Below are 27,598 nucleotides of genomic sequence, written 5' to 3'. Positions count from 1 at the left end.
TGCCTCAGACGCTGAGAAACTCCCCCACCGCAGTACAGAGGCCTGACGCCCCGCACGGCTCCGGGCATGGGAGATTCGGCTTCCGGACGCCGGAGCAGGCTCAGCCGGCGGCGTCCTCCGACCCCCACCTTCGCCCTCATCCCTGGGCCGCCGGAGGGGGGGGGGCGCTCGCCGCCCGCTGCAAGGGCGTTCGGGTTCTTTAGTTATTGCTTCTGGTTCTCCCGCGCGTGCATTTCTCAGTGCCGGGGCAAAGCAGACAGATGCACTGTCCCCGCGGTGCCGAGAAGCCCCGGCTTCGCTCTTAACTTTTGCCAGGATCGGGGCCGCGGGCGCGGGACCCGGGGAGCGCGCCTCCTCCCGCGCGGCCGCCCCGCCCGCCTCCCGCCGGGTCCCTGCCCGCGCCCGCCCGCCGCGTTCGGAAAGCCCCCGCGGCTCCTCCCACCCCCCCTCCCCGAGGGGTTTTCTCCAGCCTCCTGTGAGTCGAGGCTTGGAGCGCAGCCGCCAGGCGCGCGTTTCCGCCGGGCTGGAGCGCGCCGAGCACTGCTTTTCTCGGGCCGCCAGGGACAAGGGGCGGTGACCTCGGTGCGCGCCCGGCGTCCCGGTCTCCCCGCCCGCTCCCCGGCCCCCGGCCCGCGCCCGGGCCGCCAGCATGGTGCTGCTGGCCGGGCCCGGGCCGGAGGGCGGCGGGGCGCGCCGCGTGTCTCCGCAGCCGCCGTCCCCACCCCGGGACGCGCAGGCCGGGGAGGACCCAGATGACTACGAGGAGTACGAGGACTTCTCGAGTCTGCCAGACACCCATAGCATCGCTTCAGACGACTCCTTCTACCCTTCTGAAGGCGAGGAGGAGTACAGCTCAGTGAGCGCGGAGAGCGTCCCGGAGGGCGTCCCGGAGGCGGCGACCCTCCTGCGCGCCGCCAGCGCCAACGACGTGGGGTTGCTGAGGGCGCTGGTGCGGCGGGGCCCCAGCGCTGAGGAAGTGCAGGAGACCGATCGCAACGGCCGGGTAAGCGGGCGTCCCCGCTGGGTTCGAGTTCCCTCCGCCCTCCTTTCTATTCCCCGCTCCACCCAGATCCCGACTGTGTCCCGGTCCCGCGGTGACTCTGCCGCGGCCGAGAGCGCCAGTTCCTCGCTCTCTGGGCGTGCGGCGCGTGCGGAGCCTTGGGTGGCCTGCTTATCCCAGGCTGGGGTGGGCGGCACGATTGCCTTGCCGGAGGTCACAGCGCCGCGGGAGACGCCGCTCGTCCCTCGTGCTCACCTCAACCCCTTCTCGTTTCCCTCCCCCGGAGTCTTCTGTATCCCCCGGGGGCCTTCGGTGGGATCCACGTTGGAAGCCTCTCGCCGGGTCCCTTCACCCTGGGCTCCCTCTGACCATTACCCTTCCTCGCCTGCAGGGGAAACCCCTTTTGCCTAGCGGTTCTCGGCCCTTCGCGCCGCCCCTGCACTTTCCCTTCCACGCCCGAGCGCGGAGCGGCTCCTCGGGGCCACCCGAGTTCGGAGTTTCCTCACGACCACCTGCTAACTCGCACCCCTCCCCCTTCCCACGCCCGGCAGCGCCTGGTGACCCGCTCCTGGTGACCGGCGTGACCTCCGGCTTGGCTGTCTGCACGGTCACCGCGGAGAGCCAGTGCCACCCCCAGAGGCAGGCGCTGGGGAGGGCGAAGGAGGGGCGGGCACACACGCGGCCGGGCAAGCGGGGTGGGGGTGGGGTACCGGGGTATCCGTGAGTCACGACTAGACTCAGCCGATGAGAAACATTGAGAAAAAGAAAGAAAAAGTTGGCTTGAGAAGGGCTGGCTTGCAGAACACCACCCACCGAAGCACCTGGAGGGAAAAAACAGAACAAAACAAAACCAAACCAAGCCGCAGAGTGACCACCCCGGCCAAGTGCCCGTGAATCTGTGCTGCGCAAAAAGTGGCCGCGGTCTGCTTTGATGTCACATTCCCCCGGTCCCGCGGGATCTGCAGCCTCTGCCTGGCACAAATCAGGAGTGGAAGTGCTTTTGCTCGGAGAGCCCACAACTGACAGACAAGATGTGCTTTTCAGGTGTAGAGCAAGGCGATTCAGTTATACATGTACGTACACACATATAACTACAGTGCAATTAAAAAAAGGGGTCGGGGGGGGGAGATGTGCCTTTACTTGGGAACTGGTGGGACCCTGTGCCTTTGGTTTATTTCAGAGGGCAGGGTGGTCTGTCCCTGACTGTGGTGTGGGCCTGGCTTAGGCATACAGGAGCCTGTGAATGTCACTGTCTAACTTGACGCATTATTTGAATTTGGGGATGGTTCTTTGCTTGGTGTCATGTGTCGGGCGGTGCTGGCCCAGAGGCGGCTAGGGCTACGTGAGCTAAGGTGAGTCCTCGCGCAGCATCACCGCGGTGGCTCTGAGACACCAGGATTGCACCTCAGTCCTCCCTCTGCCCTCGCTGGTGGCCGAGGGACCAGAGCTGATTCTTCTGCCCTGCTTTCTCTTTTACTAACGTGAATTTTCACAGACATTTGTTAATATGAGATCTCCGTTTCCTGAAGCAGGTAACCAGGGCTGCTTTAAAGGAAGTCCCAAAGGGATTAGGAAGAACACGGTTGGGGGAGGTCTCTCCCGCGTTCTGGGCAGCCAGGGGTCTTCAGTGGGCTGGGGAGGGGGGCAGGGCAGGGGCTGGCTGGCCCAGCCCCCACTCTGAGGCTCCCCTGAGCTCTGCTTTACTGGGTTTCCTTTAAGGGCAAAAGATAAGAATTTGAAAACAGCTGCACTGGCGTCAACAGAGGGCAACGGGGGGCACGGGTCTGGCAGACTGAGTTTCTGGGCCACTTTTGAAAGCCCCTCCCTCAGCACAGAGTCAGGGGAGGGCGACAGAACCGGAGGCAGGCTCTCAGCACCTCACGGCCTCAGTTTCCCGCTGGTGATGGAGGGCTGACAGCGCATACCTCCTGGGGCAGTGAGCACGAAACGCTGTGACACACACAACACCCTGACATGGCCTTGGTTACTGTGTTGTCTTGGTTTCCGCTCACCTGCCTTCTCCTTGCTCGGATGGGACATCCTGCAGCTTTTTTCTTTTTTCCCTTCTGCCAGGCAAAGCTATTTTTCTCTCTGCTTTTCTCCTTGATTACAGAGTCTCCCTTTGGTTTTCTGCTTTGAGCTGCCTGCTTTGCTCCCCATCAGATCGTGATGGAGAAATGGCACATGGTCCATCAACGGCCAGACCTTCGGCTCTTTTATCTTCTGATAGAGGGAGCCTTTCCTGAGTTCTGTGCTTGTGAGGGGGTGAGGCAAGAGCTTCTGTTCTTCCCAGTGGCTTCTCAATGCTGTTGATCAAACAGCCTTTCTGAGACACAGGGAAAGAGTAAAGTGTCGCAGTGTCCAAATGCACGACCTGGTGGCAGATGGGGTAGTAAGTCACTGACAAGTGACTGTGTGCAGAGCATGGTTAGGTACTACAGGAGACTCGAAAGTGAATCAGTCTCTCCCTGGAGAGTCTTAATCTTTTAGTTGGGGGGAGAAGAACTCAGAGTAATAGTACCCAGTGCTTAGAGAGTAAGAGTCTGGTGCTTACAGCCAGAGGCAGGATATGAGGGGGGCACTACAGAAATATGGAGCAAGGGGCCTGGAAGCAGGGAGCTGAGGACAATTTTGGAAGCCCAGAGAGGGAAGGCTGGCGGAGGAGGTGGTGGAGGGACATTCTAGCCAGGCAGATGGAACCAAGGAGTTGGTGGCAGGTGCAGAGTGGTTGGTGGTGGTGCCGGACAATGTGGGCACTGAAGCTGGAGAGGCTGCCTGGGGCTAGCTGAGAGGCCACCCTGGAATAGGAAATGGAGAAACAATCTGGTTTCAACCTGCCAATGTAGGGTTTTGGGGCTGTGCTGTGCTTCCCCAGATGATCCCGTGACTTGTTTCCTCATTGCCTTCAGGTTCTGGTCTTAAGGGCATCTCCCCACAGAGGCCTATCCTCCCATCTTTATCTAAGACAGCAGTACTGGGAGCTGGGTAAGACCATCCAGATACTCAAGAGACTGAGGGCTGAAATTATGGGTAGGATGGTCATCTGACAGAACAGATGACATCTGAGTAAAGATGTAGAGACGATAACAGGAAAAGCTCTCCAGGCAGCGGGCACAGCAAGTGCAAAGGCCCTGAGGCAGGAGCCCTTTGGATGTGGTCTATGAGGAGTAACAGTAAAAGCTTACGCAAAGCCCCAGCGCTTTTGGCGGAGGAGCAGGGTAATTGCATTAACTCCAGAACCACAGGTGCTGCCGCCAGCAGCTTCCCAGAAGTAAAATGCCTTTAAGGGCTTTTTTTTTTTTTTTTTCCTTTCTGGAGGTGAGGAGTGTGTTTGTTGAGCTGCCCATCTCTGGTCAGCTAAGAAGAGAGTTTGCCTTAGCTGACAGAAGTTTCCTTTGGTTTGTGTAATTAAGGATCAGATGGGTTTTGTTGAAGAAACTGTGTTCTTTCCTGGCTCCTGAGATTTTGGATGTGCTCAGCACTCAGTCTCCTTTCTGAAATATTTATGGCTGTAAAAGGACTGCATAATTTAATATGCAACATGTAAATACTTGTCAAACAATTCTTCAGTAACATTCAAAACGCACTCTGCTGTCTCTTATGTTTCTGCTTGCTTTTATTCCCACCAGCCTGGGGACGGTGGCAGCTGCCACAGTTCTCCTTCACTCTTCACTTCTCTCCTGAGGTTCAGCCTCCCCGCCCTGGCTGCTCTGGAGAAAGTACTGAAACCAGAGGAAGTGTCTGTGCTGTCTTCAGTGTTGCAGAACGGCAATTTGAATGTCAGACAGCTCTTGGACCAAATTAGGCCCAATTACACTAAATTTAAAATATCGCACTCCTTTCTTGATGTGGTTCCCCTCATGCATGCTTAATTTCCAGGGCCTCTCGCTGAAATTTTTCAAAGGCCCCTCCACCCTTTTGCTCTATTGGCTCAGGAAAGCCCACATCACAGACCCAGTACAGGGGTGTCTCCCTTTACTCCTGGGGAGGGGGGCTTAAATGTTTCATAGATTTGTAGCAGTGATTGGGACCTTTATCTTAAAAAAGAAATTATTTTTATCGCCGTGTAGTAAGTTTACAGTGTTGTATTAATTTCTGGTGTACAGGATAGTGACTCAGTTATATATATGTATTCCTTTTCATATTCTTTTTCATTGTAGACCATTACAAGGTATTGACCATAGTTCCCTGTGCTGTACAGTAGGTCCTTGTTGTTTAGGGACTGTTATGTTGACCTGTACATGAGAAATGTTTTGTTTCTGGATTTGGCTTTTCAAATGCCACAGAAGGATTGATACATTTTGGAATCACCTTTTCCTAAAATGAGAATCCAGTTTGGATTCACATCCAGCTCTTTGGCATCTACCAGGCCTCAGTATCCAGGGGCCTGTGTGTGCTTAGAATCTGCTGGTTGGTACAGAAAGTGATTTCTGGCCTCAGGCCTGGCTTTGCTGTTTGGGGATGTATGCTAGTGTGTTAGTTGCAGATTCTGATGTGCAGGAAAGGGGATGAGAAGGGAGGATGAGCCCATGAGACTGGGAGCCCAGGGGCCCAGAGCAGAGAAGTGAGTCAGCTGACGGGAGCCCAGAAACCCTGGGCTTGGGGCCAGCGGGCTGACTGGCCTCGGCCTCTTCTTTCTCCGCTAACCAAGGTGGGGGCTGCTCTGGGCCCAGAAGTAGTTGAGAAGCCCATGTGTTTTGTTTTGTTTTTTAGTTTTTTGAAAGGAGTTAATTTTTTTAACATTTTTTATTGATTTACAATCATTTTACAATGTTGTGTCAAATTCCAGTGTTCAGCACAATTTTTCAGTCATTCATGGACATATACACACTCATTGTCACATTTTTTTCTCTGTGATTTATCATAACATTTTGTGTATATTTCCCTGTGCTATACAGTGTAATCTTGTTTATCTATTCTACAATTTTGAAAGTTAATTTTTTAAGAGCAGTTTTAGGTTCACAGCCAAATTGAGGGGAAGGTACAGAGGTTCCCATATACCACCTGCTCCCACCATGCACACCACCAGCTACATTGCTAACACCCCCCAGGGAGGTACCGTGGTTTTACCTGATGAAGCTGCACTGACACAGCATGATTAGCCAAAGCCCCTGGATTTTCACTGGGGTTCATTCTTGGTGCCGGACATTCTGTGGGTTTGGACAAATGTATAATGATACATATCCATCATTGTACTGTCATAAAGAGCCTCCCCAGTGTTCTTCATGTAAGTGTCAGTTATCTGTGGACACAGCAATGCTGTGTAACAAATAAGTGTGACATCTGATGGGTGTACATACCAGTCACAGTTTGCTAAAGGGAGGCCCAACTCAGCCCATCTCAGCTGGGTTTGCTTTTGGCTGGGGCCAGCTTCGGTGGCAGGACCAGGGACATCTTGGCTGGGGTGGCTGGTCTCCACTCTGTGCGGTTTCTGGTTCTCTGGCAGAATGGCCTGGGCTGCTTCTCCGTGGCGGGGGACAGGATTCCCAGGGAGCAAGCAGAGCAAATGAGGTTTAATGTCAGTTCTGCCCAAGCAAGTTATAAAGCCAAGCCCAGATTTACCCTTAGATGTGTATTTGCTTTTGTTTGTAAAGGATACTATTCACTAACCCTAAGCATTTATGTTTACTTAAATTTTATTTTTATTAGAATCTGAAAAAATATATATATACCTATGTATATGTATAACTGAATCACTTTGCTGTACACCCGAAACTAACATTGTAAATCAACTATACGTCAATAAAAAATAAAATAAAAAAATAAAATCTATTTTTATATAAATAAATATACATAAGGACAATTTTAGCTAGGGGCCCAAGTGGAGGGTACCAAGTACCTCCATTTCCTAATCAAGAAGCATCAGACCCTGAAGGCCTGACTTAATTTTGATGGAAAGACTGCTTTTGGTGTGTTTGTGTGGATGATGGTTTCAGACACCTAGACAGGCCATCATCAGGGGATTTTGAAGCTGGAATGGATCTTAGAGGGTAGTGGTCCCCATCATTTTGTAGTTGAAGAAAGTGGGCCTCAGAGAAGGGGGCATCTGGATGTGTCAGGAGAGCTGGGTTCTAGAATGACCTGGAAGCTGTTCATGGTGCTGTTTTTGATGCCAGTGGGTTTCTCCACGGGGCCCTGAGCCCCTTCCACCTTTGCCTCCTGGCTGCACATGAGAAGTGGGCTACCTAGGAATTCCGTGGGGTGGTTTGGAACATTTGATTTCTTTTCCATCCTCTGCCTGTCAAAGAAGGCTAAGGGAAGGGTGTTACACAAATCTAAAACAAGAGGGTATAGGAACTCTTTTGGAATCTCATTTATTCATCTAATATTCATATCAGTATAACATGGGAGCTATTATTCAGAGCTGTTTTGAATGACTCCTTCTAGTAGATATGGCTACAACATAGGAAAAGCTATAGATGTTACTTACCTAAATGCAAGTTACTAAAATTCAAGCCCCCCATCAGACCTGTAGGTCAGTCACTAATGGTTAAAGGATTATTTAAATTTTCTCTTTCTTCCTGAATCCGTTATAGTAATGTCTATTGTTCTAGGAAACTATTCCATTTTTTTCCCTAAGTTGTAAAGGTTAATTATATGATGTTTTCAATAGAGTTCTCTTTTAAATCTCTGCTATAATGGGATTCTATCCTGTATTTCCACATTTTTGAATTTTTGCTATTTTTTTGTGACATATTGTCAAAAGTATCTTATTTTATTAATCTTTTGAAAGAGTCAACTTTTGTACTGAGTATAGTTCCTTCTTCACTATTTTATCAGTTTCTGCTTTTCTTTTTATTACTTTCTTCCTTCAGATTTATTCTACATGTAATTTTCTCTAAAAGTATCACTTTTGTTTTTCTCACAAGTTTTGATATGTAATATTTTAGTACTATTTTTTTCTCATTTGCATTGTGATTTCCTCTTTTTTTGACCTAGAAGTTATTTAGAATTAAGTTTGCAATTTTTAAAATATATACATTTTTAAGCTTTATTAAAATAATTTTTTAAACCTGATTCAGAGAATATGGCTTGTATGACACATTGAAATTTCTTGAGACTAGATTTACAGCCTATTGGGCCAGTAATTCTAAATCATAACCATGTGACATTTTATGATTTCCCCAGGTTAAGTCAAAGCAGTTCCATGTGTAAAATAGTACGTAATCCCTTTAATTAAAAGAAGTAAGAAATATGCAGAGAAGTTGTTATAATATGTGAACAAAGGAAATATGTTTCATTGCAGATGATTGGGAAGTAATTCTTTTAGACAGTGGTAGAATGATGGTGTGTGTGCGTGTCGTGTGTGTGTGTGTGTGTGTGTGTGTGTGTTCTTCTGAGGTCAGATTTTATGATGAAGTAGGATGTTAAGAATCCTTGATGTCAGTGTGTGTGTTCAGAAAGAAGAGAGACTATTTTTAAATGATGTTCCTGAATCTGAAAGACAGTTTAAAGTGGCATTTACTTACTTCTACTAAGTCGGAGACAGGGAAATTAAGGTAGATGTGAAATCCCGGGTGACAGTTGGCTTGGTGGCAAAATTGGATTGGAGTGGTGGGGATCTGAGCAATTTCAGAGTAACATAAAACAATGTATGCTTCTAAAGGCATATTTATGTCAGCTCTGAACATGGTCGGATCCAAAGTAGGCATGTGATGGATACAGAATCGAGCATGTTCCTCTGCTTCCGTTTCTGAGATTTAAGTGACTCCTGAACTAAAGGCCACACCTGGGGAGGGACATTCCAGCTGGGAGAGGCGTCGCAGGAGGTGCGGAGGGGAGGCCTTTGAAGAGGCAGGAGCCCTGCTCCTGGGAGGTGCCCAGTCAACGGTGTTAAGTTTATAGTAGCACTTTTTCTGAGACCAGGGAAGGCACTTGAAGCTGGTTTAAAAATGAAGGAAGACGGAGGAATTAGGCTGAGTGAAAAAAGTCCATCTCAAAGGATTATATGTTGTATAATTCCATTTATGTAACATTCCTGAAGTAGTGCAGTTGTGGAGATGGAGAACAGATTAGAGGTTGCCGGAGTTAGCGCTTCGGGGAGAGCGGTGGATGCTACCCTAATTGGGGCAGCCCTGCATCTAGATGGTGCTGGTGGTTACAGGGAGTTGTACGTGGGTTCAAATGTCATAGTACCACGCACACGCACATGACTGGGGACCCCTGAACAAGCCCCGTGGATTGCAACGAGGCCCATTTCACGATGCTCTTGTCCTGTAATTATGTGAGATGTTGATGTGGAGGAGAAAGGACGAAGAGGGCAACTTCCTGTCGGTCTGTCAGTATTTCAAAATCAAAAGCTTAATAAAAATGAAGGAAGGCATGCATTACCTTTTATCTGCAGCCTTACCACCACGAATAGACCGAACTTCGGAAACTGAAGCAGCGTCAGACCTGGTTAACATGGGGGAATGGGACCAACTGGAAATACTGGGGGTTTGAACCATTGATACTCAAGTGTGGTCAGAATTGCTGGCAGCACGGCATCACCTGGGAGTTTTTTCCCAAATGCAGGCTCCCAGACCCTCCCGGACCTACAGAACCAGGATCTGCACTGTAAGCCAGTCTCGGTGATTGGCATTTTTTTAATTGAAGTACAGTTGATTTACAATGTTGTGTTAGTTTCAGGTGTACAGCAAAGTGATTCAGTTACATATATATATATATATGTATTCTTTTCCAGATTCTTTTGCATTATAGGTTATTATAATATATTGATTATAGTTCCCTGTGCTGTACAGTAGGTCCTTGTTGTTTATCTATTTTATATATAGTAGTGTGTATCTGCAAATCCCAAGCTCCTAATTTATCCCTCTCTCCCACCCCTTTCCCCTTTGGTAACCATGGTGTGTATATATATATATATACACACACACTGCATCTTTATCCATTCATCTGTTGTTGGACACTTACGCTGTTTCCATGTCTTGGCTATTGTAAACAGTGCTGCTAAGAACATTGGGGAGCATGTATCTTTTCAAGTTAAAGTTTTCTCCAGATTGGCATGTACTCTTGCTGGAAGAGCTCTAGAACGTTATTCTTAGAGTAGAAAACAAGTTTAGTGGCCAAAGATGGCAGGCTTAGGTTGATCACAGGATCCTGGACAAGTCACATGATCTTTCCATCCTCAGTTTCCTCCAGATCCCCGTACAGAAAACAAGGATGCTGTCTGTGAGGACAGCAGCACCTTATAGAGGGTCTAGGCAGAATGAACCAGTCACGTACACAGGCAGTGTGTGCCACGTCCTGGGCACTCAGTGACTGGACCTGTTGTTTCTGTGGGGGAACTGACCTCAAGATGGGGTTTCCAATACTGCTGTTTCCATTTTCGCCAGGGGAAAAGGAGCCAGTTAAATGTCTAACCAAGGAGAAGGGGTCAAGAAAATGGTGTGTCCACTTGGTTTACAAAAGGTGTTGTCCTTTTGTAAGCATCACAATTAGTTAAGAAGGTGGATCTCAAGTTAAGTGTTTATAGCGCCTGGAAGGTGGCAGCTGGGCCACGGGTGCAGGTAAAGCAAGGCGGGAGGGTGAGGAGGGGTGGGGCAGGGGCTGCGGCCACATCCAGTGCATCTTGGAAGCACCTTTGACTACAGGTGGGTGGAGGCCGAGACGCTCGCTGCCTCAGGAAGAGGAACAGAGGCAGTCTGGGGCTTGGAAGAGGATGAGCAGGGTCTAGACTCGTGGCTGGTGAGGAAGGAGGGCATCCCAAAGGGGGCAGGGATGGCTACTATGCCAAGGGGTCGGCACACGCCCTCTTTCTTTCCCCAGCACTTCCCGTGACTACCAGTTAGTGCAAAGAGCCCCCGGGGTTGGGATGGGGGAGCCCTCCTGCATCCCGGGACTTTCAGGCCTGATTCTATCCTGATGTTCTGCTGTGAACAAGCAGCCGCAGGGGGTTCCTGAAGTTCCCTTCCATTTCTGCTTCTCCTCCACGGCATCACGCCAGGCCTCCCAAAGGGCCTGGCCTCCCCACTCCTATCAGGAGGATCAGGGTGTATTGCTTCCTTTCAGGCCTTCCAGCTTTTGTATATGAAAACAAAAGTCCTGTGCTACAAATAGCAGCGGGGACAGAGCCCCGGGACAGTTTAGGAGCTGTGCGTCAGGCTTTCTTTCCCTGGCCTTAGGCGATGGGCGGGTTTCTAGGAAATGAATTCCACTTACAGTAATGCCGTGTTTCTGGGAGATGCATCTCCCCGCTGAGCCTCCGCTTCAGAGAATCCAGGTCTTTGCGGGGCCTGCTCATCCGCAGTGGAAAGGGACACAGGAGGCACCGTGGAGCCGGGAAGGAGTGGCTTTGGTGTGTCATGTCACCGCATGTCCTCCTCTGTTGGGGGGTATGGCTAGAACAGGCCACCTCTGAGGTCCCCAGGCTCACCCTCCATGCTCTGTGATGGATGGGAGGTACCTACTGGCCCTCCCCTGTGCCCCTGGCAGACTGGGACGGTGGGTCCCCCTACCTAGGAGAGCCGCTCCTGTGTCGGGGCCACACACAAAGTGTCACCTCAGAGAAGCAGAAAGGCCCACAGACCACAGAATTCCTCCTTTAGCAGAATCTGGAAACCCTGCTTTGGAGGAGTGCTGTTGTGCTAAGTTACAGGATCTGGGGCACATCCACTGGGAGGGAAGTTTTTGCCCAAACGTAGCTGCTTAGGCTGAGTTCTCCTATCACATGAGAGAGCTGCCACCCAAGGGGACCCGGGACTGACGCATCTTCTAGGCAGGTTTTTGGGAGACAGGAGAGCCCTCGACTGGGGAGGGCCCATCGCGGGAGGGCCTGCAGTGGGTGGGGGCGGACTGTCTCCACGGCCACACATGGAAAGCAGAGTAAACACATTTCTTTAAAAGTTCAGTTACTTAAAGTGCACCAGGGAACCTATGGTGAATTTATTTTTAATCGAATTAATTGTTTAAAAATGTCGTTTGGTGTAAACAAATCTAAATCCTTTGGGTCTGTTTAACATGAGCTGCAAGTGTATTGAGTTAACTTAAAAAAAAAAGCCCGCAAAATCTTATTTCATTTATTAAAGGCAGTGACTTAACAGTGATTCTACTAATGACACTATTGGGTCCAAGAATACTATTCAGTTATTTTTTTTAAATTACCTAATGTGAATTCAATTGAGGGGTCTTTGAAAGTAACTAGAAACTTACCAAGTTTTTGTTTACATCTAGCAAGTTCCGTCTATCAGTCTGCAAATGCCTTGATTTCAATGTAAGTGTTTTAGCAAATACATGGAGGCCGTGTTTCCTTATCAATGACATGAGTACTTTAGGAAAAAAAGTCAGTGTAAGAAGGAAAAAGACTTTTCCCAAAGAAATGGAAATTCCTGAATGTTTGCTATTAAGATGTGTTTTGGTCCCTTTGGGCTGCTGTGACAGGACACTGCAGACTGGGCGGCTTAGAAGCAACAATGTCCCTCAAGTCCGAGGTCAGGGCCCTGCGGATTCAGTGTTTGGTGAGGGCGCAATTCCTGGTTAACAGACCGCTGTCTTTTCTCCGTGTCCTCGCCAGACAGAATGGGGGAGGGAGCTCCGAGGGCTCTCTTTATAAGGACCCTCATCCACCCTCAGGACCTAATCACCGGCTGGTACCATCACACCTGGGGGTGAGGATTTCAGCATATGAATTTTGGGGGACACGTTTAGTCTGTAGCAGAACATAACAAATGTCGAAGGAATAATTTTAAAAATGCACTTAAAGTACCTTTCCACCTGCAGAAGAGGTATGTAGTTTTTCAATATTTGAATGGAATTATATGTACATGACTTTCACTCAAAAAATTCCAGAGTCTCTATGTGGAAAGTCAGATGGGTTTATATATAGATGATCACCATATCTAAAAATAGGGAATTCTGCTATTCTGTGATTTAAAACCAAAGTTTAAATGAATACAATTAAACAATTAAAAATTAAGTAGTCCCAAGGTGCCTAGGAATAGAAAAATTTTTAAAGAAAACTGAGGCTTTCAAGTTCTAAGTGGTGGGAAATCTCCAAAGTGCAAAATAAAAGAAAGTAATCTGAAAAGGAAATGGAAAAAATTGATTGTTTAAGAAAAAAGAAGTAGTATTGATGTATAATTCACATGCTTTACAATTCACCCGTTTAAAGTGTACAGTTCAGTGGTTTTCTGTATATTCAGATACATGTAGGCGTCGCCACGGTCCGTTTCAGAACACTGTCATCACCTCAGAAAGAAGCCTTGCTGTCACCCCGCCGTCCCCTGCCCCCCCAGCCCAAGCAACCACTAATCTACTTTCTTTGTTTACATTATTTATAAAAGAGTTTTTATGAAAGATGAACTATACCTTGACATTTTTCTCAGTAGAAGAACACAACTTCACATCACCGCAGGAAGTGCCTGCCAAACAAAGTGACATGGGGTCAGTCTTCAAGGGTCTTATAACCATAAGTTTCCTATAAATTATGATGTGTGATAAGAAATTACGTTTTTGGGTAGGAGGGTACAGCTCAGTGGCAGAGCATGTGCTTAGCATGCATGAGGTCCTGGGTTCTACCCCCAGTAACTCCATTAAAAAAAAAAAAAGAAATAAATTACATTTTTAAAGAAGTATGCAAAGCCCCAAACTTGACCCATTTCCCGGTGAGCTTGGGCCGAGCGGCCCTCTTGCTCGCCTCCACCTGGGCTTGCTGACCTGTCGCTGAGGTCCTCACAGCGTATCCCCTGTCCAGCAGTGTCCGCAGCACCTTGGAAGCTCTGGGGTGGGGTCCGACTCTGTTCAGCAGTCCCGCTGGTGACCACATTGACATCTCCCGTTTAATGTTTCTGTCAACTCAACCTGGGGGCTTTCCCTCCCACCTCGCGCGGCCTGGCTTTCTAGCTGGAGAAGAGGATGGAGGTTGGTGTCCTCAGTCTTGTCTGGCTCCCCTCCCAACCTTTTTTGCTCCTGCCTCAGAGGGTGACAGCCATGTTGAGGGCAGGGCCAGCCTGGTTTTGACCTTGACTGGGTGTCCGGGGCAGGGGACTTGGGAAGTGCCCAGTAAAGGCCGTGGATGGATTGTCTGTCACCTCCATCCCTGCCCCTCTGAGCGCAAACCCCTCCCCGAGTGGGTTTCGCCCCCATTCTCCCCTGACCCAGCCCCTGGCCATTGTCACCTCTCACCGCCTTTTCCACCTCTCCCTCTCTGCTGGTTCTTTCCCTTCTTCTTACAACATCTTTGGATCTCTTCTGTCATCAAAAACAAAAACAAACCCCCAAACTCCAAGTCAGACAAAGCTGAAACCCACTTGCCTGCAGGCTCCTAAAATCCTCTGCTTCCCAAGGCCGGGGGTGTGTGGGGCTGGCGGTGCCCGCCCGGCGCCCGGGGCTCAGCCTCCCCGCGGGGCCTGTTCTGCCCTCGCTCACTCTGTTCCTGCAGCTTCTCTGGCTGCCCCAGCACTCAGTCTGCAGCTTCATTGTTGGGTGTCGTGAAAGCACCCATTTCTGGGTCTTGACCTTACCTTCTTGAGCTCTGATTTCTTCCCTCCCAGTTCACCCACTGGAGCTGTTCATGGCCTTGACAGGGCTCCCTGAACCCTCCCCAGCATTTTGGGCACTATTGTCAGAGTCAGAAACTGACAGCCCCTCCCCAGAGTGGGTGGAGGCGGGGACGGCAGGCTGTTCCAGGCGCAGGATCGGTACACAGAGCCTCACCTCTCAGCCAGGTGCCTGTGGTGGAAAACAGCTGGCTGCATGATTTTGACAGCGGCCTGACCTGGGGTGAGAACATCAATTCCCTGCAGCTGGGACCACGCCCACTGAAGCCACCTCCTGGGACTCCGTGGGTTTCCTGCACACTGTCCACTTCCTGGTCTCCCCTGGGGGCACTGTCTGGTTTCCCTTTGTCCTGACGCTCTTTCAACCTGCTTATCCCTCTTTGCTCCCTGTGGCGGTTATTTTTGAGCATTAGCTTGGTTCGGCTAGAACACCTCGCTGTTCAGCCACACTGATCTAGTGCTGTCAGAGTGTTTTGTGCATGTGGTTAAAGCTAGAGTCAGTTGACTGTAACTCAAGATTACCACTGATAATCCAGGTGGGCCTCATCCAATCACTTGAAGGCTTTAAGAGCAAAATCAGGTTTCCTGGAGAAGGAATTCTGCCTCAAGATTGCAGCATCAGTGGGGAGGGTATGCTTAGCATGCACAAGGTTTTGGGTTCAATCTCGTACCTCCATTAAAAAAAAAAAAAAACAACAACCTAATTACCGCCTCCAAAAAAAATTTTAAAAAGGAAAAAGAAAAAAAGACTGCAGCATCAGCTCCTGCCTGAGTTTCCAGTCTGCCAGCCCCCAAGATCATGTGAACCAATTCCTTAAAATACATCTCTTTGTGTCTGTATCCCCTGTTGGTTCTGTCTCTGCAGAATCCTGACTCATGCATTCCTCCTTGGGAATTTTACCTGCTGGCAGAGGCCCTCCCAGCCCAGGCTTGTATAGCTGATGCCAGCTCTCGACAACTCTCCTGAGCGACAGGCTTGTCTTCAAGATTGACTGCAGGGTTTCTCCCGCCGACCTCCGAGCATCTCCTACTTTATGTGTTCGAAGCACAGTCCATCGCTAACCCCTCCACCCCCCAACTCTTCGGCATTGTTTCTGCTGCTGAGGCTTTTGTGGGTGTGTAACTCGTGCAGCCCCAGGGCTCTGTGCTTGAAGGGGTCCTCAGTGTGTGGTGTGTGCTGCTCTGCTGCTGCTGTCTTGAAATTCTTAAGGATTTTGAACCTGGGGCTCTGTGTTTTCACTTGGCACTGGAACATACCCTGTTCCTCTCTCTCTACTGCAGAGCTGTCTCAGATGTCACCTTCCCTGTGAACTCCCGTGTCCCTCGCCGGATGCCTTCTTTCTGACCTTGGAACCTCATCACAGTTTGCAACTCGTTTTTGAAACTCTGTTCTTCCTGCTTTGTTTTATAACAATTGGTTGATGTTCTCTCTCTGAGCCTGATGAGCTCTGTGAGGAAAGGAATGTCCTCAACATCATGCCAGTTACCCACCCTTGATTTGAAAAGACTTAAAAATACAGTTTCAGGGCTTAAACACTTAAGTCATTAATCATTTTGAGTTGATTTTGTGGAAGGGGTAAGATAAGGATTCATTCTTGTACAGATGGATACAGTTTCCCCAGTACCATTTGCTGAAGAGACGATCCTTTGTCCACTGTGTATTCTCAATGTCTTTGTCTAAAATTCGTGGACCATACATGGTTGGGTTTATTTGGGGGTTCTCTATTCTGTTCTGTTGATCTATGTGTCTCTTTTTGTGCCCATATGATACTGTTTTGATTACTATAGCTTTGTAATATAATTTGAAATCAGGAAGTGTGATGCTTTCAACTTTGTTCTTCTTTCTTAAGATTACTTTGGCTATTTGGGGTCTTTTGTGGTTCCATATGGATTTTAGGATCGTTTTTTTCTATTTCTGTGAAAAATGCCATTGGAAGTTTGCTAGAGATTGTGCTGAATCTGTGTATCACTTTGGGTATCATGGACATTTTAATGATGGTCATTCTTCCAGTCCATGATTGGAAAGACTCAAGATATCTTTCCATTTATTTGTGTCTTCAATTTCTTTCACCCATGTTTTATAGTTTTCAGTGTACAGATCCTTGCCTCCTTGGTTAAATTTATGCCTAAGTACTTTACTCTTTTTGGTGCTATTGTAAATGGGATTGTTTCTTGATTTCCTTTCAAAATAAATCTTGGTTGGTGTAAAGAAGTACAACTGACTTTTGCATGTTGGTTTTGCATCCCGCAACTTTACTGGGCTTTATTCTAACAGTTTGTTGGTGGAGTCTTTAGGGTTTTCTATATATAGGATCATGCCATTTGCAAACAGAGATAGTTCTACTTCTTCCTTTATGATCTGGATGCCTTTTATGTCTTTTTCGTGTCTGAGCGCTCTGGCTAGTGCTTCCAGTACTGTGTTGAATAGATGCGGAGAAAGCAGTCCTCCTGGCCTCGCATCAGAAGTTAGAGGACAGGCTTTCAGTTTTAACCCGATTATGATGTTAGCTGTGGGCGTCTCATAAATGGCCTTCACTGTGTGAGACTTCTCAGGCCTGGCGCTCCTGACATTTGGGGCTGGATCATTCTTTGTTGTGGGCGGTCCTGTGCATTGCAGGATGCTGAGCAGCATTCCTGGCCTCCACCCTTGAGCTGCCAGTAGCTCACCCGCCCTGCCCTGCCCTGCCCTGCCCTGCCCCAGCGTGACAACCAAAAATGTCTTCAGATGTTGCCAAATGTCCCCTGTGGGGAGGGAGCAGGTACAAAACCACTCCCTGGTTGAAGATTACTGAAATAGAGAATAAGGCAGCAAAATTGCTCGAGTTGTGGCCATGAGCGCCTGCCTTCTTACATGGACAACTTCCTGAGGTTGTCGAAGGAGCTGGGTATCTGGCAAGCCTGGTGACTCTATTCTGCCTCTTCTCACTAAAAGTTCTGTCAGGTGTTTTTTTAAAAAGAATTTACATGGTGTAGCAGGAAAATTGTATGTGCCAGCTCCTCCGAGATGCTCCGATGCCATAAAGTGAGAGAAGTCTATAATTAGAATTCCCAGCACTGTAAACACTTCTCAGTTTCTTATTTGGAGTGTTTGTTGTCAGAATCTTAACATTTGACTGTATTTTCCTCTTGAGAAACACTCAAAATTGGACAAGTAGTGCTTTTAAAAGTGTAATAGGAGGAGATTCGCCCCAAGAGGCATGACGCATCTGCTCCAAATTTCACTGAGTCTGCCTTTCATGATGATCGTTCCACCTTTATGCAGAGCCAGGAGGACCTTGGAGGCGGCACCACACACTCAGTAGACATTTAATTGATAACGAGGATTATGAGCAGCCAGAGATGACAATTGCGTGCCCAGCGAGACCGTGTGCTGCGCACTCTACTAAGAGAACAAGCAGACCCTGAGCTGTAGTTCCTCCTTTAAAAAGAAATATCACCAAAAGTGTGTGCCCTGCACCGGGCACTCTTCTAGGGACCAGAGTGCTGAAAAAGATGGAAAGTCCACTGAGATGGCGCTCGCGGGCTTCTGGGGAGGAGACGCAGGGGAGCAGGCTGGGCGTGGGTTACGCGGGGCAGGTCCCTCCGCACTGAGGAGGGGGCCTTCGAGTACAGACACTGTGGAAATGAAAGTCTCACTCTCTGGCTGTCTGAGGGACAAGTGGTCCAGGCAGATAGAGCAGGAGGAACAAAGGCTCTGAGGTAGAAGTGCCTGGAATGTTCTGGAACAGCCAGGGGGCCAGAGGGGCTAGTGCAGACTGAAGCGGGGGAGCCGTCAGGAGAAGAGGTCAGAAGTGACTGGTGGTGACCACCCAGAGACAGAAGGACTGGCCTGGGCAACGAGTTAGAGCAGAAGGAAAAAGACCCTTCCTCTCAGAAGTGAGCGTTGTAGTCGTGTGTCCCTGCAAGTCGGTGCTCTTTCAAGAGGACAGAGGGTTCCAGGCTGGAGGTTTGAAGGACTGGTGTGGTGAGCTTACCTCTTCCGTTGTACTTAACTGGACTGAGGTCTTTTCAGTATTCATGTAACTGAATCAGGTGTTTCATAGATGCACACAGCTTTGGAAAATGAGGTCCCCGGACACTGTGGAGCGGGAGGCTTCGCTCTCGTGAAAGGAGACCCGTAAAACTAGAAACCATCTCTTGTGGGGCTGGTGGCTTCCTCTGTCACCCACCCCTGCCTGGCTGCCAAGAGGCCTCCCTGCCTAACAGGTGTGCTGGGTGCCCCCTTGGAAGAGGAGGTGCTGGGCTGTGGGGTTTGAGGGGTTTCCATGGAGGGCACGGTTAAGGGCACTAAATGGGAAGCATATCAAGCCGAGAGAGACGTGGTTCTGGGATCAGAGATACAGGACTGCACCTCTGAGCACCTCCTAGCACTGCCAGGCCCACCCACCTCCTTCCTCGCCTGCACAGACTCACCCATCCATCCTCCATCCTTCCCAGACCTCCCCAATGCCTTTTCTGCACCAGGCTTTCCACTGGAGCCTGGAGGCCCAGAGAGGGACATGTCCTGGGGGCTCCGTCCTCAAGGAACTGACAGATGGCAACGTGAGTCTTACGCGTTTTCCATCAGCTCCGGTCAGTACCGAGCTGAGAGGTACAGCTGATCTTCGAGCAATGCGGGGTTGCAGCTCCACCCCACTGAGCAGCTGAAAATCCGCGTGCTGCTGTCTGCCTCCAAAACGCAGGAACTGATGGATGACTCACCTGAGGGCAGGCGGCTGAAACAGCCTGGAGAGAGGACTCCAGTCCCAGTTCTTTTGCTTCCACAAGTTGTGATCACTGATCGAACAGAAACTTTCCCCCACACTTTGTTAATTTAAAGATCTGTTAAAGTGAAAGTACAGGTATTATGTCAATTGAAAAGAGTACGCGCGCAAGTGGGCCCGTGCGGCTCAGACTCCGGTGGGAGGGTCAGCGGTATCTCTTTTTTCTGTGATGTGACGGGAGGAAATAATGCATGCAGCTGCACATGAAGGAGAAGGAAAGGGCTAGTGCTTCCCCGACAGCCAGCAGCACTCTGCCTGGTTGGAAGTCATTGTTTAAATCTGATATGCTGAAAGGGGAGGGTGTAGCTCAAGTGGCAGAGTGCATGCTTAGCATGCATGGGGGCCTGGGTTCAATCCCCAGTACCTCCTCCAAATATAAATAAATAAACCCGATTACCTCTCCCTCATAAAGAAAAAAGAGAAAAAAAAATCTGATACACTGTGAAGACACCATGTGTGGGGGTCCCTGTGACCCTGTGTGTGTGTGTGTGTGTGTAATGCTTTCTAATCTCTATTTTCCATCCAGTTCGTAACAACATTAGGCCAACAGGATGGCTCTCGCCTTCAGTCTTTTCATGCTTAGCTTGTGTGTGTCTGTTGTCTTAATGCATCACTGAGGAAGTTAATTGCTATTGGTCTCCTGTAGTTAGAGCAGATTCAAACACGGAAACATCTTTTCATGGCAAAATGCGGGCCTTTTCCAATACATTCACATTTACCAGGACCTTATTCATGTGTTCCTGGCTCCCAGTCACACTGTGTGCTTGGCTAAGAGGTGAGGAGAATCTTTTGCTATCTGAATTTCAAGGGGCAATGAAGTTGGGGGACATGGAATTTTCACTGTGGCAGGTGTTTCTGGTTTCCGTGGTCTGCAAAAGCTCTCCTGGATAGAGCTTGATTCTTCTCTGTGAATGATCATTTCCCCCTCTGATCCTTTCTCCTTTACTGTGACATTGAACAGTAGTATTTATTAGATTTTTTTGCTACCTCCGATAGAAATACGTAGGTGTAGAAAATGAAAAAAAGAAACAAAGAAAGAAGGAAATGAAAACAAGTGACCTATACTAGTGGTACCTGGAGACCATGAAGTTAGCATTGATATGATCTGTCTGTCTATCACCAAAGTTTATCTTTTAAGTACAGTTTTTGGAGCCTGCTTTTTTCACTTACAAGCATACTCTGAGCTCATTTCTAGGTGTAAAGTATTTTAGAATCTTGATTTTCAAAAGTCATTTCATTACCCATCATCATTGATTTTGTCATTTGGGGGCATTTTGTCGGTTTCTGAGATTTTGCTGTATAAATAATGCTCTGATGAATGAATGTCTTAGTGTGTCTCTTCCTGGCACGAGGGGCATCCCCTGTTAGGTCAGCTCTTAGAAGGTATATTACCAGGTTGAGGAGTATGAGTCTTTCAAAGGCCGTCTCGCTTTCTAGGAGATTGTACTGATTCCTCCTTCCACCAGCAGGGCTGGAAACTGCGTGTTTAGCCGTATCTTCTTCATGTGACACGTTAATTATTAAAAATGGTGAAATGGCTTATTGGTCTTTGAAACATTAAAAGCCATACATGCTTATTGTAAATATTCAGATAACATAGAAAGGCAAAATGCCAAATACGAAAATCACTGAACTAGAGATAATTCTTTTTTTTCGGTATAACTTCAGAGTCATTTTTTATAATGCGATATAAGTAGTCTACATTTTTTCCTTAGCAACTTGTTGAAGACATGTTTTCCTGTCAGCACACAGACATCATTGTTTTTAATTACTGCTATATATTCTGTTTTTTGGATATTTTCATTTTTTTAACCTGTAACTTTCCAGTGGACACTGAGGTTATTTCTAGTTTGTCATTTATGAGCAGTGCATCATTGATATCTTTGCACATCGATCTAATTGTTTTCTAAGGAAATTGTTGGGTCTTGAGTTTGGATCCACGTCGTGATGTCCTATTATTTTCACAAATAATTCTGTCTTTCCTTGGAGCAGGAGTAGACTTTTGCTCTCTGTAGCATCATGCTTGGCTGTGCCACTTGCTCTGGCAAATTCAGTTGAGAAGTGACCTGTGTAACTTTCGTCATGATTTTTAAAACCCAGCATATGATTTGTCACACCCTCTTTTCCCTCTGTGATGAGACTTGTAATATTCCAGCTGAAGGGAAAACAAAATGGGAGAGAACTGTTGCCCACGTGCAATGCACATGTCATGTGGGAAAGGAGACATTTGTCATAAGCCATTGAGATTTGGGGATTGCTTGTTACTGCCACACAACCTGACTTATCCTCACTGATGTAGTACCTGGTAGCAAATTGCTGTCTAGGAAGGGTGAACCAGCATATGCTCACTAGCAAGATATGAGAATGCCTTTCCTTCCACTTTGCCAAAGCTAATTATTTTCACTTTCTAATCTTTTCTAACTCATGGTCAAAAAGTGATACCTCATTTTAATATGTGCATCTTTGATGATTAGTGAGGTTAAAACATGTTTCATGTAACATGTTTACTAGCCTTTTAGGTTTCTTTCTTTTTTTAATGGAAGTATAGTCAGTTTACAATGTTGTGTCAATTTCTAGTGTGCAGCATAATGTTTCAGTCATACAGTTACATACGCATATTTGTTTTCGTATTCTTTTTCATTATAGGTTACTGCAAGATACTGAATATGGTTCCCAGTGCTACACAGTAGAAACTTGTTGTTGGTTCCTTTTTTCTTTGATTTACTTCTTCATACCCTTTTTCATTTCCTTTTTGATTAGTCTGTCTCTTCTTCCTGAGTTCTAAGAACTTTTAAAATAGGCTAAAGGTAGTATTCTTTGTCTAACATGTGTTCCATACTGTTTTTTCAGTTTGCGTTTATTTTTAAAATCTTATTTGGTTTATAGAAAGTCTCGAATTTATGGCTTGATATCTTTTGTCAGTTTGGGCAAATTCTCTGCCACAGTCTTTTCAAATATCATTTTGTTCTATTCTCTTTTGTTCACGTTCTGTGACTCCATAGTCTCATATATTAAACCTCCCCTAGTATGCTCCATATCTTTCTCTCTCTTCCCCCTCCCCCTTTTCCATCCTCTTTTCCTTGTCCTGGCCTTTTTGGTTAACTCATCTTCCAGTTCACTAATTCTCTCTTTACCTTAATCTGCTACTTAGCTCCTTTTAAAATTCCGAATTTCAGTTTTATTTATTTTATTTCTAAAAATTTTACTTGATTCTTTATAGATTCCAGTTTTCTGCTAAATTCCCCTTGTGTCACTGTTTTCTATTACATGTGAATTACAGTTTCAAACTCCAATATCTGTATCTCTTGGAGATGTTTTCTTTTTTCTTTTTCAACATTTTTTATTGATTTATAATCATTTTACAATGTTGTGAGGAGATGTTTTCTTGTGTCTGTTTTTCTCTTGGTCCTGTCTTCTGATATGCCTGGAAAAAAATTTTTTTTGAATAATAGACACTGTATATGCAAAACTGAAGTAGCTCTAGATGGTGTTATCTTTCTCCAGACAGGATTTAATTTGTTTCTGGCAGCCAGAGTGGGGCTGATGATAGTAGGTTAGGTGGGTCTTGGCAAGGTCTGGTCAGCCTTGGGGTTATGTTACTTTAGGCCTAGCCCTTTAGGATTCCTGCAGAAGATGTGGCATATTTAACAGTCCTGTCATCCTTGGCAGGCCATGAACTCCAGTACTGCCTCCGTAACCTCTGAGATGAGATCAACTCTGTGTCCGATCATAGCTGCCACTCTCTGCTTGGTTTCTCAGTCTCTCAGCCTCATGAATCAGCAAATACCATGATGGGAAAAATGGAATGGAGGCTTATCTCAGGGCCTTCCCCTTCTTTCTGGGACACTGGGCCTGGAAATCTTGGCTGTCTTGGAAGTCTGATGCTTCCAGATAGATTAAAAAAAATTATTCAGTCTTACTTGTTCTCTGGAAGTGGAAGAGTGGGTCTGATTGAACCCAGCTTTTCACAGCTGAAAGTGAAAGTTCCTGTCATTTTCCTTTTCACTTTCTTTATACTGTTTTGCTGACAAGGTATAGATTTTGGTTTAGTCAGATTTATCTATTTTTTTTCTTTATGGTTTCTGGCTTTGCTCTCATGCTTCACAATGCTTTTTTAAAGCCAAGTTTATAGAAATAGTTATCTATTGTCAAAGGAATGAATTCAGTGAGCCCAAATGTTTGCTCCCTCCCATACATAGAAAAGCGCTAAATTCTTTAATTTGAGATATCTGGTTTTCTTTAGTTAACAAGTAATCTTTTATTGTTCCAACTACCTGGTCTTTGTTGTAGAGCTCCTATATATCCTAGCTCCTCTCCGACCTCTTTGGAGCAGTCCCTCAGAGCGATCTGGGAGGCTATCATCCCAGGCTCGAAGGGGTTCTAATCCTCAGGATTGTCCACCGAATAAAACATAACTCTGAAAAAAAAAAAAAAAAGGAAGGAAAGAAAGAAAGAAAGAAAAAAAAAAGAAAGAAAGAGTTATCTAAATTTTCTTCCAGTGTTTTAATGGTTGTATGTTTAATGATTCATTTTGGCATAGGACATGAGATAAAGATCCAACCTGATTTTTTTTCCCATATGGCTAGGCCATTTGTCCAACACCATTAACTGAGTAATCCATCTTCTGTGAATATCTGAAATACACTCTTTTTTGTTAAGTACGTACTGTCTCATTAATATTTCACTTTGCTTACTAGTGATTTTTCTTTTCTTTATCCATTTAAGGTGCTGGGCTGTTGGTACACTCATGCTGATATTTAACACATTTCTGTGGATGTTTAAATAACCCTGTATATGTCATTAATTTGGTTGCTGTTTTTAAATTTCCTTCTAATTTTGCTTATGGTTTTTTATGTAAATGGAAGTTATGTTTTCATGTACAGTAATATTTTTATTTATTACTTTATTCATTGCTATGCTAGTAAAACCCTTCCTTGTCTCAGTGAACAGTTTTAAAATGTATGTATGTATATATTTACTTTTGCTCTTTTTTTGTCTTTTTGATCTGTATCTTGATATATGATGTATATATGTGTATTTTTCCTGCTTAATAATCAACTTTTCCAACAGTGTTGGTTAACTAATCCATCCATTTTCCAGATTATTCCTTAAATACACCTTGACCTTTAAAGAAAAAGGTATTATTTTGGACCATCTGCTTAATTTTTTTCCATAAATGTATTTCTTAAAAGTTCTTCTTAGTATTTTGTTTTCCTCTTTCCATTTAAAAAAATTGAGGTATAATTGACATATAACATTATATTAGTTTTAGGTGTACAACATAATGATTAAATATTTGCCCCTCTGTATCCACGACTCCCACATCCACAGTCAACCAACCACGGATCAAAAATATTGGGAAAGCAAGGAGTGGGTTTATCTCCATGGTAGAGCACATGCTTAGCATACATGCGATCCTGGGTTCAATCCCGAGTACCTCCATTTAAAAAAAAAAGGAAAAAAATTCCAGAAAGTTCTAAAAAGGAAAACTTGAATTTGCTACCAGCTGGCAACTGTTTACATAGCATTTACACTACATTTATAGCCACTCACAGAGCTTCCATTGTATTAGGTATTATAAGTAATCTAGTGATGATTTAAAGTATACAGGTTTGTGTGTGTAGGTTATATGCAAACACTATGCCATCTTATATAAGAGCCTTGAGAGTCTGTTGATTTTAGTATCCGTGGGTGTCTTGGATCCAGTTCCCTGAGGATACCAGGGGACGGCTGTATTTTGACATGATCACCACAATAAGTCCAGCTAACATCCATCACCGCACATGCACACAAATATTTTTTCTTGTGATGGGAACTTGTAAGATTTTTTAGCAACTTTCACATATAAAATACAGTACTGTTAACTGGTCACCGTGCTGTACATTACGTCCCCGTGGCTCATTTATTCCATAACCGGACATTTCTGCCTTTTGATCCTCTTCCCTCATTTTTGTTAAAGCTGTGCACGGACATGGTAGAAAAGAAGATCTTGCAGATGGCCTTGTGTGAACAGCCGCAGCAGCTCCCCCAGGCCCTCTCCTCTCCTGTCTGCTTCCCAGGACCGACAACCATTCCCACTCCGTTCCTTCTGGCGGCCGCTCCCTGCGGATGTGCAACTTACTCATCATGGGCGTCTTGAATTATCCGTTTGTGACATTGCCATAGACCCCCTGCAATGACAGACAGAGTTTTTGCTGATGCGCGCTACTCCCCCACATCCCCTCGCCAGTCAGACACATCCACCCATCACTTTTCATATTGATGGTTCTAACGCCTTATTGTTTTGTGCGTTCTCAGCTTATGGTTAGTGATGCTACAGGCTAGGAACGCCCGGGGCACTCGCCTCGCCCCATACTACCTGTGGCTTCCTCCGCAGACACTTCCCCACCAGGGCCAGTATTGTGCCTGGACCAGCCCTCGTGGTTCTTAGTATGACTGCTAGACGCACTCTGGCAACAACCATCAGGAAACTTTGAAAAGAGAAGCTTTGTTGCTTATAGGACTTGTAGGATACGTGGCATGCCTGGGGCCACACAGCAGAGGCCTGGGGATGGGGGAGAGAGGGGGAGAGAGAGAGAGAGAAAGAGAATGAGAACACCTGGGGTTCTGCCTTCACTGGCAGGGGCCCAGGTTTTCTTTGGGTGAATTTATTGGTGAACTTAAAAGAGTGGGAGTTAAAGTGCAGGAGGGGAAGCAGTCGGTCCAGGGGTCAGCCATCTAGGTCACCTGGAGGTTTCTAAAAAGGAAAACTCGCATGGGGCCGCCTGCCTCTTTTTGTAGTTGAACCACTGGCCGTGTGTTTATTTGAGATGGATGTCTTTGAAACAGATGCCCCAGCTGTCAGAAGCTGAGTGTCAGGCACTTATATTACAGTTGAAAAAGCTAATTGTCAGGCACCTACATTAAGCATATATTTTATTTCCACCTTGGTTTCTTTTGAATCAGCTCTAGTCAGTCTTTCTAGACTTCTCTGTTAGGGAGGGACATGCCGGACCCCCTTTTATTGTGTCCTCATTGTATTTCTGTTGACAAAATTAATAACATTTCCACATCTAATCTGGAATTATGCTTAGGTGTATCTTGACTTTATCTGTTGATTGGTTCTAACAATTGGAAACAAGTAACGTTTGTATGACTAACAATGTAACTCTTGTTAGTTGAAGCATCAACTCGTATGCTCTGACCATCTTTCTAAGGAATTTTTTTAAATGGCGTATATTTACTCTAGACTTATTTTTTGTTTCTTTCTTGTAGCTATTAACCCATATGTTTTTTTTTTTCAGGCCAGTCTTAGCTTTTATAGCTGCTCAGTTGAAATTTGTAAGTAGCATAAGACATTTTCCCTGGACATCGTTTCAGGTATTAAAATTTTGCAGGTGAGGAAATCTCTGTACTTTCCACTCATTTTGCTGTGAATCTAAAGCTGCTCTAAATAGTAAAGTTGGTTGAGACAACAATGAAAAAATGTTACAGATATGTGTTGGGAGCATTTGATCAGCTGATGTGTTGCTGGTTTTGGAAAGACCAAAGGCACATGTCACTCTGAGTAAAAGATGGGAAACCAGGAGAGTGGTGGCAGCAGTTCATTGGTTTGTGACTTACAGGTGTGTTACACGCCCCAGCACCACATTCCTGTGGGTAATTCGTTCTTGTAACTGTAAAGGTCTCCTTAACAGGGACCTAGGAACCTGGAGTGGTAAGCGGGCTGCAAGCTGACCAGCCTGCTCAGAACCATAAGCTTAGGCCGGGCGCTCCCTGTTGCTGATGAGCGATGCGCTGGGCTGGTGTCAGTGGCCCAGACGCTTTGTTTCTTTTGCAATCAGACTGTTTGAAGCAGCAACGTTCACATCGCAAAGCTCTCTTTGCAGAGTGTTTGTTCTGTTCATTTCCCTAATCAGCCATGTTTTTTTCTGTTTATTAAAAGCTGAGGTTAGCGGTGGCTGGAGGAATAAAAAAGCTAGGCAAATTACCAGGCATTGTGTGTATTTTACTGCACTGTGTGATTAGATCTTATTTTTGCAAATGCACCAAACAATGCCTGCGTTTACCATAAAGGTGCCTCTGACACGTTGCCCCGCTCAGGCTGGGGATGGGGGCAGGGGCCATCTCTGGGCTTTTCCTTCTGAGGGTGACTAGAGACTTGCAGGAATGGACATTTCTGAGCAGGTAGAACACAGGAGTATGGAGGATGGAGAGGAGTCAGACCAGGAGGCAGGTGATCTGATGTGGGCTTCTGCCACCCTTGTAGGTGAGAGAGGCTGGACCCCCGGGTATCATTCTGAGCCGGACTGAAGGGGGATGGTTGGGTCGGGGAGATGCTCGGAGGATGCAGGGCGAGT

General features: G+C 46.6%; 1 protein-coding gene across 1 annotated transcript in view; it reads left to right on the top strand.

Moving 5' to 3' along the window:
- The first annotated feature begins 523 nt into the window (after nucleotides 1–523).
- The window catches only part of ANKRD33B (ankyrin repeat domain 33B), a 72,494-nt gene continuing 45,419 nt past the window's right edge, over nucleotides 524–27,598 (top strand). The window contains exon 1 of the mRNA XM_015251329.2: nucleotides 524–1,003. Coding sequence (XP_015106815.2) covers nucleotides 650–1,003 — 354 coding nt within the window. The 5' untranslated portion in view covers nucleotides 524–649. The remainder of the gene's footprint in view (nucleotides 1,004–27,598) is intronic.

This window comes from Vicugna pacos, chromosome 3 (genome assembly GCF_048564905.1).
Source record: "Vicugna pacos chromosome 3, VicPac4, whole genome shotgun sequence".
Taxonomy (NCBI): domain Eukaryota; kingdom Metazoa; phylum Chordata; class Mammalia; order Artiodactyla; family Camelidae; genus Vicugna; species Vicugna pacos.
This window is presented reverse-complemented; position numbering and strand designations above follow the sequence as displayed.